Source organism: Rosa rugosa, chromosome 1, assembly GCF_958449725.1.
Source record: "Rosa rugosa chromosome 1, drRosRugo1.1, whole genome shotgun sequence".
Classification (NCBI taxonomy): domain Eukaryota; kingdom Viridiplantae; phylum Streptophyta; class Magnoliopsida; order Rosales; family Rosaceae; genus Rosa; species Rosa rugosa.
In genome coordinates this window covers 53,190,215-53,204,944 of record NC_084820.1, presented here as the reverse complement: position 1 = coordinate 53,204,944, position 14,730 = coordinate 53,190,215, and the positions used below count along the sequence as shown (strand labels likewise).

The following is a 14,730-nucleotide window of genomic DNA, read 5'->3' as shown; positions in this document are numbered from 1 at the left end:
GAGGTCAGCCCTTTATTAATAACAAAGATAAATTACATCAAGCAAGCATCAGCTGCAATAGCAGCTTGAAGAAAAGAAGGTGTAGAAAAAAAGAAGAACTCTTGAGGTTCATTGCACGCATGGGCAGCAAGGATATGAGCTGCCATATTAGCATTCCTACCCTTATAGGTGACTGAAATGTCTGTGTTTGCAGCCAAAACCACAGCCAAATCTTTATACAATCGACTACGAATCGATGTGTTAATCCCCGCTTGAGAAGTCAATTGGCGTTGCACCATCAGCGCATCAGTTTCCAGTATCATGACCGGCATAAAGCCCTGCTGCAGTAGGAAATCAATTGCCATTATACATGCCATTAACTTGGCATGTTCTGCAGAAACCAATCCAGACAAAGGTCGACCACCTCCAGCTACCATGTGCCCTGCCGAGTTCCAAACAACAAAGCTAACCCCTCCCTTCCTGGTGATATGATGAAACGCCCCGCCCACATTCACTTTGAAAACACCAAACGGTGGGGCTGACCATTTCACCCATCATGAGCTCCGAGTAGCTGAACTCACAACCTTTAAGTTGTGAAAACTGAACTCTTGTAGTCTCGTCATGGCCTTCAAGACAACGTCACAAGCTGCACTTATCTTGTGTTCCCACACTCTGTGATTTCTTTCCTTCCAAATCTCCTAGAGTAAACAAACTAAGATTCCCAAATTGGGCACCGAGAGAGATTGGACACAAAACTGAATCCAACTAATGAGATCAAATCCCTCAACTTGAGGGCTGTAGCAAAGCTAACTCAACACTCCATGAGATTGCAAAACGATTTTAGAATAAGGACACTCTTTGCAAAGATGCAGGGTTGTTTCACAGCTCTACTCACATAAAACACAAAGTTGGGACTCCAATTAGACTCTCTTTGAATCTAGTCGTTCCATAGAAGGAATAATATCGTGACATACCTTCCATATATGTATCTTTGCCGAGTTTGGAATATTCACTTTCTAAAGCTTTTGCCAAAAACTACCATTCACAGGAAGATCAAATGGGACAATATTAGGTGAAGTTTGCACCGAACTACTATAAGTAGTTTTGACTGAAAACTGGCCATCCTTGGCCAACTTCCAAACCAACCTATCCTCCATAACTTGTTGACTTAAAGGAATCCTTGAGATAGACTCCACCTCCTCTTGAGTAAATAAGGCCTGAAGAAGAGGAATATCCCAATAACCAGTTTTTGTGATCAATTCCTTGACCAATTGTACTTCCCCCACTGAATTAGGCCTTTCAATAGGCTTTCCAAGAGGGAGTTCCGGTACCCAACAATCCGAAAACACATTCACTCTGGAGCCATCTCCAATCTGCCAGTAGGAGTTAACCTTCAAATTTTCTCTAGTAGATATAATACTTCGCCATGAATACGATGGTGCAGCATGAGTGGGAGCTGATCAAAAATTATTCTCCGGGTAATATTTTGCTTTATAAATCCGAGCCACAAGAGATGCGGGATTAGAAACCACTCGCCAAGCCTGTTTTGCTAACATGGCCGAGTTGAAAGTAGACAAACTGCGAAACCCTAGCCCTCCTTCTTTCTTCGAATTACATAAAGCTTTCCATGTCTTCCAATGAATTTTCCTCTTATCCGTTGTGCTTCCCCACCAAAATCTCACACACATTTGTTCCAAGTCTTCACACAAACCATTAGTTAGCTGAAAAACACTCATAGCATAAGTTGGAAGAGCCTGAGCGACCACTCTAATCAGAATGCCTTTCCCAGCCTCACTAAGGAATTTACCTTGCCAATGAGAATTTTTTTTTAGCCAAGTTCTCCTTAATATACTGAAATGTAGCAGTCTTCTTCTTGCCTACATAAGTTGGAAGCCCCAGATACCTTTCATGAGAGGCTACAATCTCCACTCCCAATAAACTCGAGATTTCCCCTTGCAGTTCACTCGATACATTCTTACTAAAAATCACAGAGCTTTTGTCAAAGTTGACCAACTGACCAGATGCTCTACCATAAGTCTCAATCACATCCTGTAACTCATAACACGCATCTAAAGAAGCCTGTGCATATATCATACTATCATCTGCAAATAGCAAGTGATTCACAGAAGGTGCATTTGTACATACCTCAATGCCAGGCAACAGACCCAACTCCTACTTCTGTTGTAATAATGTTGAAAAACCTCCTGCTCCAATCAAAAACAAATAGGGAGATGATGGATCACCTTGCCTCAATCCCCTACTCGGAATCACCAAACCTCTTGGTTTACCCTTGACCAAAAAAGAATATCTGACTGTGGTTACACACTGCATCACCATCTCAATCCAATCATGAGCGAACCCTAATCGAACCATTACCTTGCGAAGAAAAGACCAATCCATCCGGTCATAGGCCTTGCTAAGATCAAGTTTCAGAGCCATACACCCCTCACCTCCATCACGTTTATTATGCAAAAAGTGTGCAACCTCGTTAGCCACTAGTATATTGATCTGTAATCAAACGTTCAGGGACAAAAGCACTCTGGAATGGAGAAATCAAATTCGGCAGCACCAACTCCTATTATCTATGACTTTGGAGCAAATCTTGTAAATGACATTACAGAGGGCAATAGGTCTCAAATCCGACATATGTTCCGGATTATCAACCTTGGCCTTGGGGATAAGACATACATGTGTAAAGTTAATATGTCGAAGCAACTGACCTGAATGTAAGAAGCTAAGAACTGCAGCTGTAACATCAGAACCAATCGTCTCCCAATAATGTTGGAAAAAAATGGGAGGCATCCCATCCGGTCCAGGCGACTTGGTAGGGTACATTTGAGAAAGAGCATCTTTTACCTCCTCTTTAGTATACTGTGCCCCCAAAATCTCAATCATATCGGGAGTCACCGAGGGTTGTATAGCATCTAAAGTAAGTTCCATGGCTTCATAATCCAGCTCTGAGGCCGCAAACATCTTAGAAAAATAAGATGATACTACTTTTTCCATTCCTGAATCATCATCACACCAGAGTCCTGTGTCATCATACAAACCATTCAGAGTATTCTTTCTCCTCCCATTTGATGCCTTCCTATGGAAGAAGCCCGTATTTCTATCTCCATCCTTCAACCAAGTCACCCTAGACCGCTGTTTCCATAATAACTCCTCTTGGGACAGTAAGCGTTGTAATCGCTCCATCACCAGTTTCTTCTCATTTTGCACCTCCTTAGATATGGCAACATCAACCACCACAGGTGGTCGAGTTGGTAAGAGCCTCCAGGTGTGGAACCCCCATACCCGGGTTCGAATCCCGCCGACGCTTATTGGAGTTAAATCCCAATATATTCTTGGTGGCCAGGGGGGAGGAAGCGTTTTGACAAGATCCCCCGAGCACGGATTAGTCTCTGGGCCTAGGAAGCCTTTGAGGACACCGTGTGATTGAACAATAAAAAAAAAAGATATGGCAACATCCATCAACTCTTCCAAACGAGCGCGCACCCCCAACATTTGCAGTTGGCAACTTGGCAACCCCTGAAAGCTTGCTTCTGCCAATTATCCAACCTTATGCGTGTAAACGCAATCTTCTTTGTTACACAATACATAGGCATACTGGTAACATCAGCACTCCAACCCTCCTTAACCACCCCTTCACATTCTTCGTGTTGAAGCCAGTAAGCTTCAAATTTAAATCTATGATGTCAGAAATTTAAACTATTTCTTGTTCATTCAAAAAACAATATAAATTTAAAAATTAATTAAAATAAAGAGAAACTGATATAAACGTATTTTAAAAGTAGTGAGTCAGAATGACTCTTGTTACTTTAGCAAAAATTTACTTCTAAAGATGGTTTTAGCATATTGCGTTTCAGACCCAGAACACCTCCAAGCCCGATGTCGTTTAACAAGGTTGTGGACTTGTGGTTAAGTAAAAGAAGACGAAGTCCCCTCTCTCACTCCTCTGACTTCTCTGTCGCCGCAAAATCTCGGAGCATCTCAATTCTCGATCAGGTACGAGCTTTTATGGCCGGTCTGTTCAAATTTACTTTCTTTATCCATGTATATGTTATATCCAATTTACTTCTTAACATAGTAAGATCTCATGGTTTTCTGCTGGTTCACATAACTATGATTTCTACTTGTTACTTCTGTGTTAACGTAAAAACGGAATTTCAATTTGAAGCACCCACCCATAAGCCATTTTGATTCAAATCTGATTCCTTTCTGTTATATAGCTCAATAGTTGGTTGTACAAAGAATTATTGGTTTATTGTAAGCACAGACCATTGAATCTTTTAGCAAAACTGTAACTAGTATCCTTTTTTGTGACTTCTTTTTTATTCAGGATGAGAAGAAATAAATGCAAGAAGAGTAGTAGTAGTAGTAGTAGTAGTAGTAGTACTATTAGTAGTGTTAGTTATATCCCTGAAGAAATCTTGATCGACATCCTAGCAAGATTACCTGCAGAGTCCCTCCTTCGGTTTAGGTGTGTATCCCAGTCATGGCGTGGTTTGATTGGCAGCCCAAGTTTTGTTAGTAAACATCTTAATAGGAATGTTACAAAACTTTCGCATACCTATCTAATTGCCCTCCAGCGCTTGAGAGATAAGCCAGCACTTTGCCACTCGCTATTTTCTACTGAAACATTTGAGGAGTGTTTGAAGTTGAGACATCCCTTGTGGACTGAGGAACAGTTTAGGATATATGGTTCAAGTAATGGGCTGGTTTGTATTTCGGATCAAGTACTGCGGCCGAGTAGTCCTATATGCATATGGAATCCATGTATTAGGAAATTTAGGACTCTTCCACAATCAATATTCAAACCACATTATTCCAGTTATGATATCTCTCTCTCATTTGGGTTCCACCCGGAGCTTAATGACTACAGAGTGGTAACAATGGGTTGGTATGTTCGATCTGTCATAAAAGTGCAGGTCTATAGTCTTAGTACTGGCTCTTGGAAGATGATTGAAGTAATTCCTCCTTGGTTAAAGTTCAATCCAGACTGGTGTCAAGGATGCGCATTTTTCAATGGAGTGGCATACTGGCTTTTTACAAAGTCAAAAAAGTTTAGGTTTGTGTCATTTGATACGGATAGTGAAGAATTTGAAGAAATAATTGTACCAGATACTATTTCCACCAAGGGCTTCACATATGTTGGAGTCTACAATGGCTTGGTTTGCCTTTTTTATTCCTATCTTGAAGGTCCTGATTGCCAGAAACCACAAAAATATATGGACATATGGGTTCTGAAAGAACAGTCTTTTACCAAGTTGCACACTGCAGTTTTACTGCCTGGAAGAGACTATTTGCCATTGGGGTTTAGTATCCAGAACGAACTCATTGCGAAAGACAAAAAGCATACTAAAGGTGATGAAGGAGATACGGGCCAGATGGTTTTATATGATCTCGAAATGAAGCTGATAAAGAAAACAGGGATTAGCTTGGCGCATGATAGTCATTACAAAACTTCAGCAGGTACTTACATTGAAAGTTTGGTTCTACTCAATCGTTAGAGAACTTGGAAGAGTTTAAAGCTACTATGTATAGCTGATCTCCTTTAGTATGTGTGTATTCATGACCAGTTGCATTTAGAAATGTACCGATGCTCAATCAATAATGAACTCCTTTACTGTTTTGATTAGCTTTCAATTTCAAATAAGTTTATCTCCTTGTGGAATATAACAACCTTCCCGGCTTTTCTAACCAGTAGTTGTTTCAGATATCTGTTTTCAATAGTTAACTTTCAAGTACAGTAACTATCATGGCCAGTTATATAGAAATGTTTTGATAATCACGTTTACGAGTGAGGAGCAGGCATGGAGAAAAATTTATAATAATAGTCGTGGAAAAAGTTGCATCCCTGTATTCATCCTTCGCATTTTGGGTAATCTATATTAAGAGCACGGTTTATTGGTTGGATGATACCAGAAGATCAATTTCAGAACAGTGCTTGGAGACTGGATAGCCCTTAGGGATCGAAAAACTTCTTCAACTTTTTCATGGAAGATGCATATATACATATTGTATCATGCATACGCAGTATGTACTTGTCTTTCCATTCGGGCAACGTGATACTTGAAGAATGTATCCTCTAGATGCTCAATCTAAATGTAAAGGGTATAATGAATCACTACTTTGCTTGTTGCAATGGAACTGTCAGAAGAACTTGTTGAGTAACAATCTGGATTTGTTACTTTGAAGTTTGGATAAGTAAATGAAACTTGAATTACGTTATCATATATCATGTAGGCGGAATTTCTTCTGCTGTGCAAAGCAATAACTCCTTTAAAAAAATGCAATGACACAAGGGTGAGATTTGGAACTGAAACTACTATAATTTCCACAAACCAAGTAGTCATCCTATAACATAACAATGAGAATATAACCACATCCAATTACAATACAACCGGCAATGTTATGCTGGTAAAGAAAAATGAAAAAGAAACAACAAACTGGCATTTCTAAAACATGCCATAGGATTACCAGAAGCATTTGCTCCATGACCAAATAAACCAAAACAACTAAAGTGGAAACTACAGAAAATAATTATAGAAATGGACACTAGAAATCGTGATCAACTGTTAAATTGGTAATAAATAAACTGCAGACCCCAAAAAAAAAAATATCGGAACTCCAGATGTACACAAAGTCAAGTTGGAACTGGGATGGCCTTATTGCTCTTGAAGTGCAGATGAGATCCAATTGGTGGCAGCTGTTTGAGTATCGGACTCGAGATGTGGTGAAAGGGAAAGAGGAGTTACTGATACCTGTTAGAGAGAGAATCAGCCACTCTTGTGATTAATCATAAATGTTTCTAAGACCAACCTAGACATAAGAAATTCACCCAATACACCTACCATCTAAAAGAAGTTGATGTAAAGTAAAGTTATCTATTCATGATCTCTATGAATACGCTATGAAGAGAGGTGAGTGCCAACTTACAGAAAATCAATAACCATTTAAAAGTTACATGCGCAAAACATATTAAGTTGATCATTTAAGAGCTTATCTGTAATTAGTTCAAAGTCGGGACCCTATAAAATGATGTGAATCCTACTAGGAAATGTTAACCAAACCAAGATGAACCTATTTAATGGCACAATCCTCCTCCTACAACTAATTCTATTATTGCTCAAACAATCACCAACAGGATCATCTTATGTCTAAGTGAATCAGAGAAGTATAAATCAAAAATGAAATTTGTCAGAAACTGTACTTAACCATTCAACAGTCAAGACCTTTAAAATTAGACATAGAGAGGGGATATGAAACTTTCAACTTACAAATCCACTTTCGAGTGCTCTGAAATCCAGATCCTCATCCGTATTTTCCTGCTCTTTATCCACAAACTGTCCACATCAATATATACCCATGGGTTAGTATTTACAACAAGAAAAATACTAAAAAGCAGAACAAAAAACTGAAAGAACAATATAAAGCATATAAAATGAGAAGTGGAACTTAAAAGTAATGAAAACTTGATATTCTGAAAAGTAGAATAGTGTAATTGCTAGAAGCAACTCATGGAAATATATGCTATCCTCAAAAGGCCTTTAGTATTTGTTTGTAGATTAGAACTGTACAGGACTTCAATTTTGAAGAAGTCCTACAGTAAGCAATCACCACCTGCTTCCACAGAGGTTTAACTAATCTAAGAAGACCACTTTGGTGGTTGAAATTTAGAATAGCCTGATAATGAGCTATAATTTCACATTTGCATTCCTCACTCTTATTGTCCATCATGTATCATCCCAACTACAAATTAAACCTTTCCATATGGTTGCTTCCAGACGTAATCTCACATGCCTTTACCTCTAGTCGGAAGTACTTTTTCACCCGTTCAAAATCAGGTTTTCCTGCAGCTCCAGTTGATTCAATCTCCACATTCTTCTTCTGTGTCGTCACACGACGAGCTGCACCCTAAGAAAAGAGAAAAGATATAACAATCCAAGAATGAAAACCAAAGGAGGTAGGGCCATCTTTCATTTCAATTGAACAAAAATGCCATCTTTTTAGCGAAAGGAACTTACAGCAGCAGATGCATCTCGGCCAAGTTGTGCAAGCTGAATCCCAAGGCTTTGTTGATTGTTCATGAAATGTCCAGGAGGATAACGATTAGCTGAAACAGCTTGCCAGCTGGGAGTAGATCTCCACGTGCTTTGCTTGGTTATTTTAAACCCCTATTGAGAGAAGGAATTTACCTTCAATAAGTAGAAGAGAAGATACACGAAAAGAACTCTTTCACAACTAAAACTTATGTAAATACATTGAGCAACAAATGATATACTGCAAAATTGCCTCTCTTCTTAGGCAATGTCAAATAATTCAACTGCATTGCTAAAACTACCATGGTAATGTAGGATAATAATGTGTCTTCTCCTTCAAGTTTGGTGATTTGTCTTATGATGTTTTACAGTTTTAGTAGTTAAAATTTAACACATGAATATAATACAAGTAACTATTAACTGCTAAAAATACACCACACACTAGTCAAAGATCAGCACTTTTCACTCCATACAAGCTGAAAGATGAAAATCCATAAGGGACTGGGATTCAAACTGAAATTACTTAAATCTTCAAGTCATCAAGAAGGTAAGTAAAGAAACAAAACTAAATAAAAATAAAAAATAAAAAATAAAAACAGAACCAGAACCTGAACCAGGTCATATGCAAATCAATAACGTTTTTCCAGGCCAGACAATTCAACAATTGTTCAGAAACACAAACCTTGTTTGATAAAGGAGATGAAGGAATCTCTATATTCAGAAAGCAACTCTTGGGGAATTCCCCCTTCTCAATATCCCTGATAGCTGCATTTATTAGAGGTAAACAAACAGCAACTGCATCTTTGAAATCATTTTCTTGACTTTCATCCTTCCTCCTAAATTAGATTATAACACCAAAGATTAACTTATCAATATTTATATGCAAAGAGCAACTGAGCATCAAATTGCAAGGGATTGAAAAACTCACCAATTTAGTGATATTGATAATGAGGGCACTCCACTTATTAGTGCCTCCCTAGCTCCAGCAACAACACCCGAGTACAACCTAATAAAAATTAACATACAAAGCAAACATTAGCCTCCAAATACAGGCTATTCATTGCTAGCAAGGTAACCAAAAAAAAAACAAAAACAGAGCCATTACTCAGGTTTACTGGATATCATTATAAGTGTCTATTAATAGAAACTTTACATACTGAGTATAAGCAAAATTGAAGACATTACGAACATTACAAAGGCTTATAAATTACAACTTACATGTGATGGCCACAGTTTGATCCCCGGTTGATTCCACTGATTACCTGAAACCATATTATTCTCAACACTCAGTATGCTGAACCACAAAATCTAGATATGAACTAAAAAAGACATCATGTTCATGCTAACCAGCAGAGGCTTTGACCAAGAAAACAGTGCGCCAGATAACGCTAATGAGACACAATCTACGGGAGTGCCTGAGTAAAAGAATCATTGTAAAGCATATTACTATCAAATGACAAGATCAATACACAGCCCTGCGGGGCATATGACTGCAGTAACACACACACACACACAAGAAATGATCTTCTCAATTCACCGGAAGAAAAAAGGCATGAATATCAATCCTAATCTTGAAATCCGATTTGCAACGACTTGTAAATAAAATATAGCTATACCTGCAACTTCATAAGCTGTGGCACCATTTATCACAGTAGAACTAACAGAAACCGTTTCTCGGAGAGTCACGGAATGACCGGATACTGATTTGTCCCTAAAGCAAGCAACCAACTTTCAGAAACTACAGAATCACACAGGCACAATCCTAATACTACATTGAAAGAAAACAACATACCCAGATGAACAAAACGCAAAAGCAATCAATAACCAAACAGAACCCACCCATCCACCCAAATGAGGAAACTTAAGAACCCCCACATGCCCAAATTAGAACACAATCACAGAACACAGAGAAACCAAAGCAAAAGAAGCAAAATTTACAGAGAACCCACGATTGAGGAGCGCAGACATGGACATTGTAAAGGCCTTGGCGGACGAGAGCTTCAATAAGGTAAGTAAGACCAGGGGAGTCAATCCCATCACCATTGGTGACCAAAACGATGGGCTTGGAACTATCAACAGGGTCCTCTGCAGCTTCAGAAGTTGAAGGCTCAGTGGGTTGGTCACCTCCACCTCTTTTGCTCAACACGTCTTGGAGATTGGAGACCAGGCCCGCAGGCAACATGTTGGGTTTCACAGATGTTGAACTCATTACACAAAAAAGATGGGAACTTTGGATAGATGAGGATGATGATGATTCTGGGTCTGTGCTACAGAAATCAGAATCAAAACCCTAGAGAGAGAGAGAGAGATAGAGAGAGGAAGCAAAAGGAGGGTAATAATAAAGAGGTTGATTGAGAGAGAGAGAGATGATATAGATGGACCGGTTCAAACGGAGTTATTTTTAGAGGGAGAGAGAAACAAAGAGAGAGACTTTACTTGTTACTGGTATTGATTCCCACAAGAATTTAAGAGAGGGAGAAGAAGAACAGTGATGGTGTAAATGGGACTGGGTTTTTTGGTTTTTAGTTTTTGGTTTTTGGTTTTTCTTGGATAAGAATTGGTAACTGCTTTTTTACATTTAAGCTATTATTTTCCAAATTTTTTCTACTTCTTTCAGTGGCAAGGACAAGATTATTACATAACCAAAAACAAGAAAAGATTTTTTTTTTTTTTTAATAAAAACAAGAAAAGATTAAGGAAGGTAGAATTTGATTTGTAAGCAAAGGCTTTCAATTTAATTTGGTGGGAATCTATAAACTAATAGGGGAGAGGTTGGCAACCTACTACATGGGCTACATCTAAGGAAATTTTGTAATAAGACAAGATTAATTGTTTAATTAATATGGAGAAATTCTATGAAGGATCAAGGATATCCTGAATACATGGACCAAAATTATCATACCCATACCCAATTGTAACCAAAAATAAATAAAAATACTCATACCAATAACTTTTTTTTTTTTATGAGAATCTCATACCCAATAACTTTGTTTGGTGTGAATTGTTAAATTATTAAAGATAGATTTGGACCAACAACTTGGTACATTTGGCAATTATCATCCAACATATAGAAGTTTTGCTATGCAGAGCATATATATTGGACTTTTTCATAAATTTGAACTTTTTGAATCGAAATAGGTCATCCAATTTTATAATATTCAGCAAGCAGTACCAGAAACGACACACCATTGAGGGGCCGACAGAAAGAGTCGTCCTTTAGGACATACAAAGAACTTATTTTAGAGAAAACAGAACCTCGCACTCTCGAGTACACCCACCTTTTAAGGAAGTTCACGCACCTTTATTCTAACAAAACCTAGAAAACTCAGAAACAGTTTAAATAAATATAACAACTGAGCAACTAGATTTTGCGACCCAAATGAAATTTAAATATTGCTAGTAGAGGAAGATGCTCCTGCATCTCCCATAGCTCCACCATCTTTTAGTAACTCCTCCATCTGATCAATTTCAGCATCTCCGCCTAGTAGGAAAGCCCTGCTGGTCTTTTGGATTCGAAACAGCCCAATCCAAAAACCAAAAGAGAGGCCGACATCCACAGCAACCCATTTGAAAACCCAAATGGGAGAAACCCTAGTAGAACCACCATAGCATAGCCGCCGTCGACCTTCTTGCTGCATCCACCGTCGACAGCAATCTTGCCTCTGTCGACAGCATCCTTGCCTTCGCCGGCGTCCACCCTAGCCTCCAGATCAAGGTCGTCAACAAGCTTGCCTCCCCCTGTACCTACTCTATCAAAACAAGTTGAGCCCACAGCCTCAACTCCGGTAACCCAAGTCTCCTTTTCACCACCAACGCCGACAAGCGACGCGACAGCAAAGCAGAAGTTGAAGCTTTCGCCTTGCTTAGTCCCACCCGAAGCCGTCAAGAAGGAAAGAGAGAAGCCTTACTCCGTTGCCTCTACTGCCTCATCGATTGAGACCCCTCCGAATTTCCAAGCCCAAGAGCCTGACACTGTCACCCAAGTCGTCGCTCCGCCTTTCACAGCCTGGCTACCATCCAAAAGCTTCCGGTCCAAAACTAAGAGATCCCGACGATCAAAACCACCGTCATCTCCGATGTATAGACGAGAGAGAGATGAAACACCCTTCCCGGTCAAAGGTACAGCGTCGCCGCTTTCCTAGATTTGTCGCCGCTGCAAGTTCTCTCTTGCGAGAGTCAGAGAAAGCATTTTTATGTTTTCATAAATTTGAACTTAGAATTTCCTTAAGAAAGTGCATTGAAATGCTCTTAGATCTTTTAGAGCATTTTCATAGTGTTATTTGGTTCTTTAAATGATTATAAATTAAAATTTTGGTAGAAGTTATAAATTTTCCATTAGTGATATTTTTTTTTCATTACATCAACAACTAAGATTACAATAACTAGTTTTCCATGAGTCGAATACACGACCACTCACTTATGAATAAGAGACTTATGTCCTAAACCAAATGGTATTGGGGCAATATTGGTGATATTTAGTGTTGCTTATGTGGTTTAAAAATATTTAATTATGGTTTGAAAATTAGTCTCTTGATCCACAAATTTTTCATTATTTGTTTCCAAAATATTGAAGAACTATCATTGGCCCAAGTGACTGTTTAGAGGCAGTCCAACTCATCCTTGGTGAGGATCAGGAGCTTGACGAGAATGGAGCTTTAGTAGATGACATCAATGTTCTTATGAAGAGCATCCCAGGTGTGCAGATTCAATTTGCACCTCGTTCTTGCAATATGGTTGCACATAGACTTGCTGCCATTGCCTTTGAGGCTAACCAAAGTGAGGCTTGGTTCCATCGGCCTCCAGATTTCTTACATGATGTACTTCAGAATGATTCTAATCATACTAATTAATCATCAATAAAAGTGCTGCTCTCCTTTATTCAAAAAAAAAAAATGAGAGACTTAAAGTTATTGGCATTGTTGGTGATAATATATGTGACAATTCATTCATGTAAAAAAAAAGAGAGAGAAATTTGTATAATTTGGACTAAGATTAACTAATTTTAAAAAATAATGCTAGGTAAACCATGTTTTTGGTACTACATGTATTTCACTTTATTTGATAATTGAAGTGACACAGTCACGTCATATAATAAATTTTTCTAATTTGTTGAATTTTGTATAACATCAGCTGTCACATAAAGACAAGAGTTGAAATTTTTCCGAAAGTGTCGAAATTTCCGTGGAAATTTTTGTAATTTTGAAGTACCGAAACGAAATTCATATGCTGTATCATTTCCGTCAGAAGTTTCCCGAAATGTTCCAAAATTTTCCATTCATTTCCGCGAAATTCTTAATTTTTGAAATATCTACACACAAAAAATATATTTAAAAATTCACACCGAAATTTTGTTCGAAATTTCCACAAAATTTTCATGAAATTTTGTATGTCACCGACAATAAGACCTTTTTTTTTTTACTTTTGTTAATTGCATAAATCTATTTTTTGTTAATTAATAGCCACAAAGACGAGGTTATGTTGAGTTCCTACAATAAAGTTAGCCTTTGTTCTTTGCGATATGTTCTTTGTTATATGTTAATGTAACCTCTAATAGGTTTATTATACGTTACATTAATAAAGTTTCTTTTTAAATGTTCTCTGTTATTCGAATCTGCTCTTTGTAAATAGGTTACATTGTATTATAATTCTATTATAATACAATCATAATTCTATTATAAATGTACAATTTTATAAAGGTTACATTGTAAATAGGTTTATTATAGGTTAGTTTAGTCTATGTAAAAGTTTCATTCAAAAATATAATTTTATAAGTACAATTAACGTGATTTCTTCATTTTTAATGCAAATTTCCACCGAAATCGAAAATTTCTCTCAAATTTCCTTAAATTTGAAGTACCGAAGTCGAAGTCGAAACCGAAACCGAAACCAAAACCGAAAGTTGAATCCTTACATAAAGCAAAATAACTCACAAATGTGGTTCGCCTAACCTTACTTATTTTCAAGATACATAGATCATGTTATAAGTTTTTTTTTTTTTTGAGAATGAAAGAAACATTTTATTCCAGAATAACACGATTACATAAAACGGGAATGACCGGTGGTGGACATAAGTTCCCCACTCTCCTCCCTAAGAAAACCCTCAGTTACAGGTTCGTCATCCACGATGCCATCCATGAGCCAAAAGGGCCCAACCCCTAACCAAACCAATCGCCCCTCAACTCGGGCTACATCATAAGACAACTTCCGAGAGTCACGATAAATCTCTGCAGCCAACATTACAAACAGCCACTTCCCCTTCATCAACACCGTGTCCCAATCCAACCAGACCACGTGCAAGAGCAAGTCACTACCACATTGAGAACAAGAAAACACCGAGAGTAAAACATGTAGTCTCCGGACATAACGCCATATCAACAGCACTTCATCCATACTAACCCAGGAGACAAAGTACATCCTCACAGCCAACCTCAAGAGGAAAGATACTCCCTTCAACACCATGACCCAAAACCGCCAGACCATGTGCAGGAGCTTCTCCCCATTACTTTGACCACAAAAAGGTAAATTGAATTCCTGGGAATAACACGACACACCTACCAAACCAAGACGCCAAAACCCTAGCTCGAAAGAGTAGGGACTTATTAGACTAAGCCAAAAACCTAAACCAAAAACTGAAATAGCACTAAAAAGCAAAAAAATACCACCAGAATCCATAGAACTGCCTAGATGAACCGCCGCCGAACTACCAAGA

The 14,730-nt window shown here is 38.2% G+C and overlaps 3 protein-coding genes across 4 annotated transcripts; 1 reads left to right on the top strand and 2 right to left on the bottom strand.

Annotated features, from left to right (window-relative positions):
• Positions 1-995: 995 nt before the first annotated feature.
• Positions 996-3,174, bottom strand: LOC133730438 (uncharacterized). The gene is made up of 5 exons (XM_062158029.1): positions 2,668-3,174; positions 2,356-2,487; positions 2,181-2,268; positions 1,787-2,081; positions 996-1,398 (listed from the first exon to the last, which is right to left on the bottom strand). The coding sequence occupies exons 1-5, from the start codon at positions 3,172-3,174 to the stop codon at positions 996-998; spliced, it is 1,425 nt and encodes a 474-aa protein (XP_062014013.1).
• A 637-nt stretch (positions 3,175-3,811) lies between these two features.
• LOC133740957 (F-box/kelch-repeat protein At3g06240-like) lies at positions 3,812-5,682 on the top strand. 2 transcript variants are annotated; one of them, XM_062168903.1, is made up of 2 exons: positions 3,812-3,984; positions 4,908-5,682. In XM_062168903.1, the coding sequence occupies exons 1-2, from the start codon at positions 3,868-3,870 to the stop codon at positions 5,487-5,489; spliced, it is 699 nt and encodes a 232-aa protein (XP_062024887.1). In that variant the 5' UTR covers positions 3,812-3,867; the 3' UTR covers positions 5,490-5,682. The 2 variants fall into 2 exon arrangements, with proteins under 2 accessions (XP_062024887.1, XP_062024880.1); XM_062168896.1 differs by having other exon boundaries at positions 3,817-3,984; positions 4,319-5,682.
• A 604-nt stretch (positions 5,683-6,286) lies between these two features.
• LOC133725437 (uncharacterized) lies at positions 6,287-10,547 on the bottom strand. The gene is made up of 10 exons (XM_062152702.1): positions 9,971-10,547; positions 9,638-9,732; positions 9,369-9,436; positions 9,240-9,283; positions 8,950-9,027; positions 8,704-8,857; positions 8,007-8,156; positions 7,789-7,896; positions 7,260-7,325; positions 6,287-6,743 (listed from the first exon to the last, which is right to left on the bottom strand). Exons 1-10 carry the CDS (start codon positions 10,228-10,230, stop codon positions 6,648-6,650), a joined length of 1,119 nt encoding a protein of 372 aa, XP_062008686.1. The 5' UTR covers positions 10,231-10,547; the 3' UTR covers positions 6,287-6,647.
• Between the last annotated feature and the right edge of the window lie 4,183 nt (positions 10,548-14,730).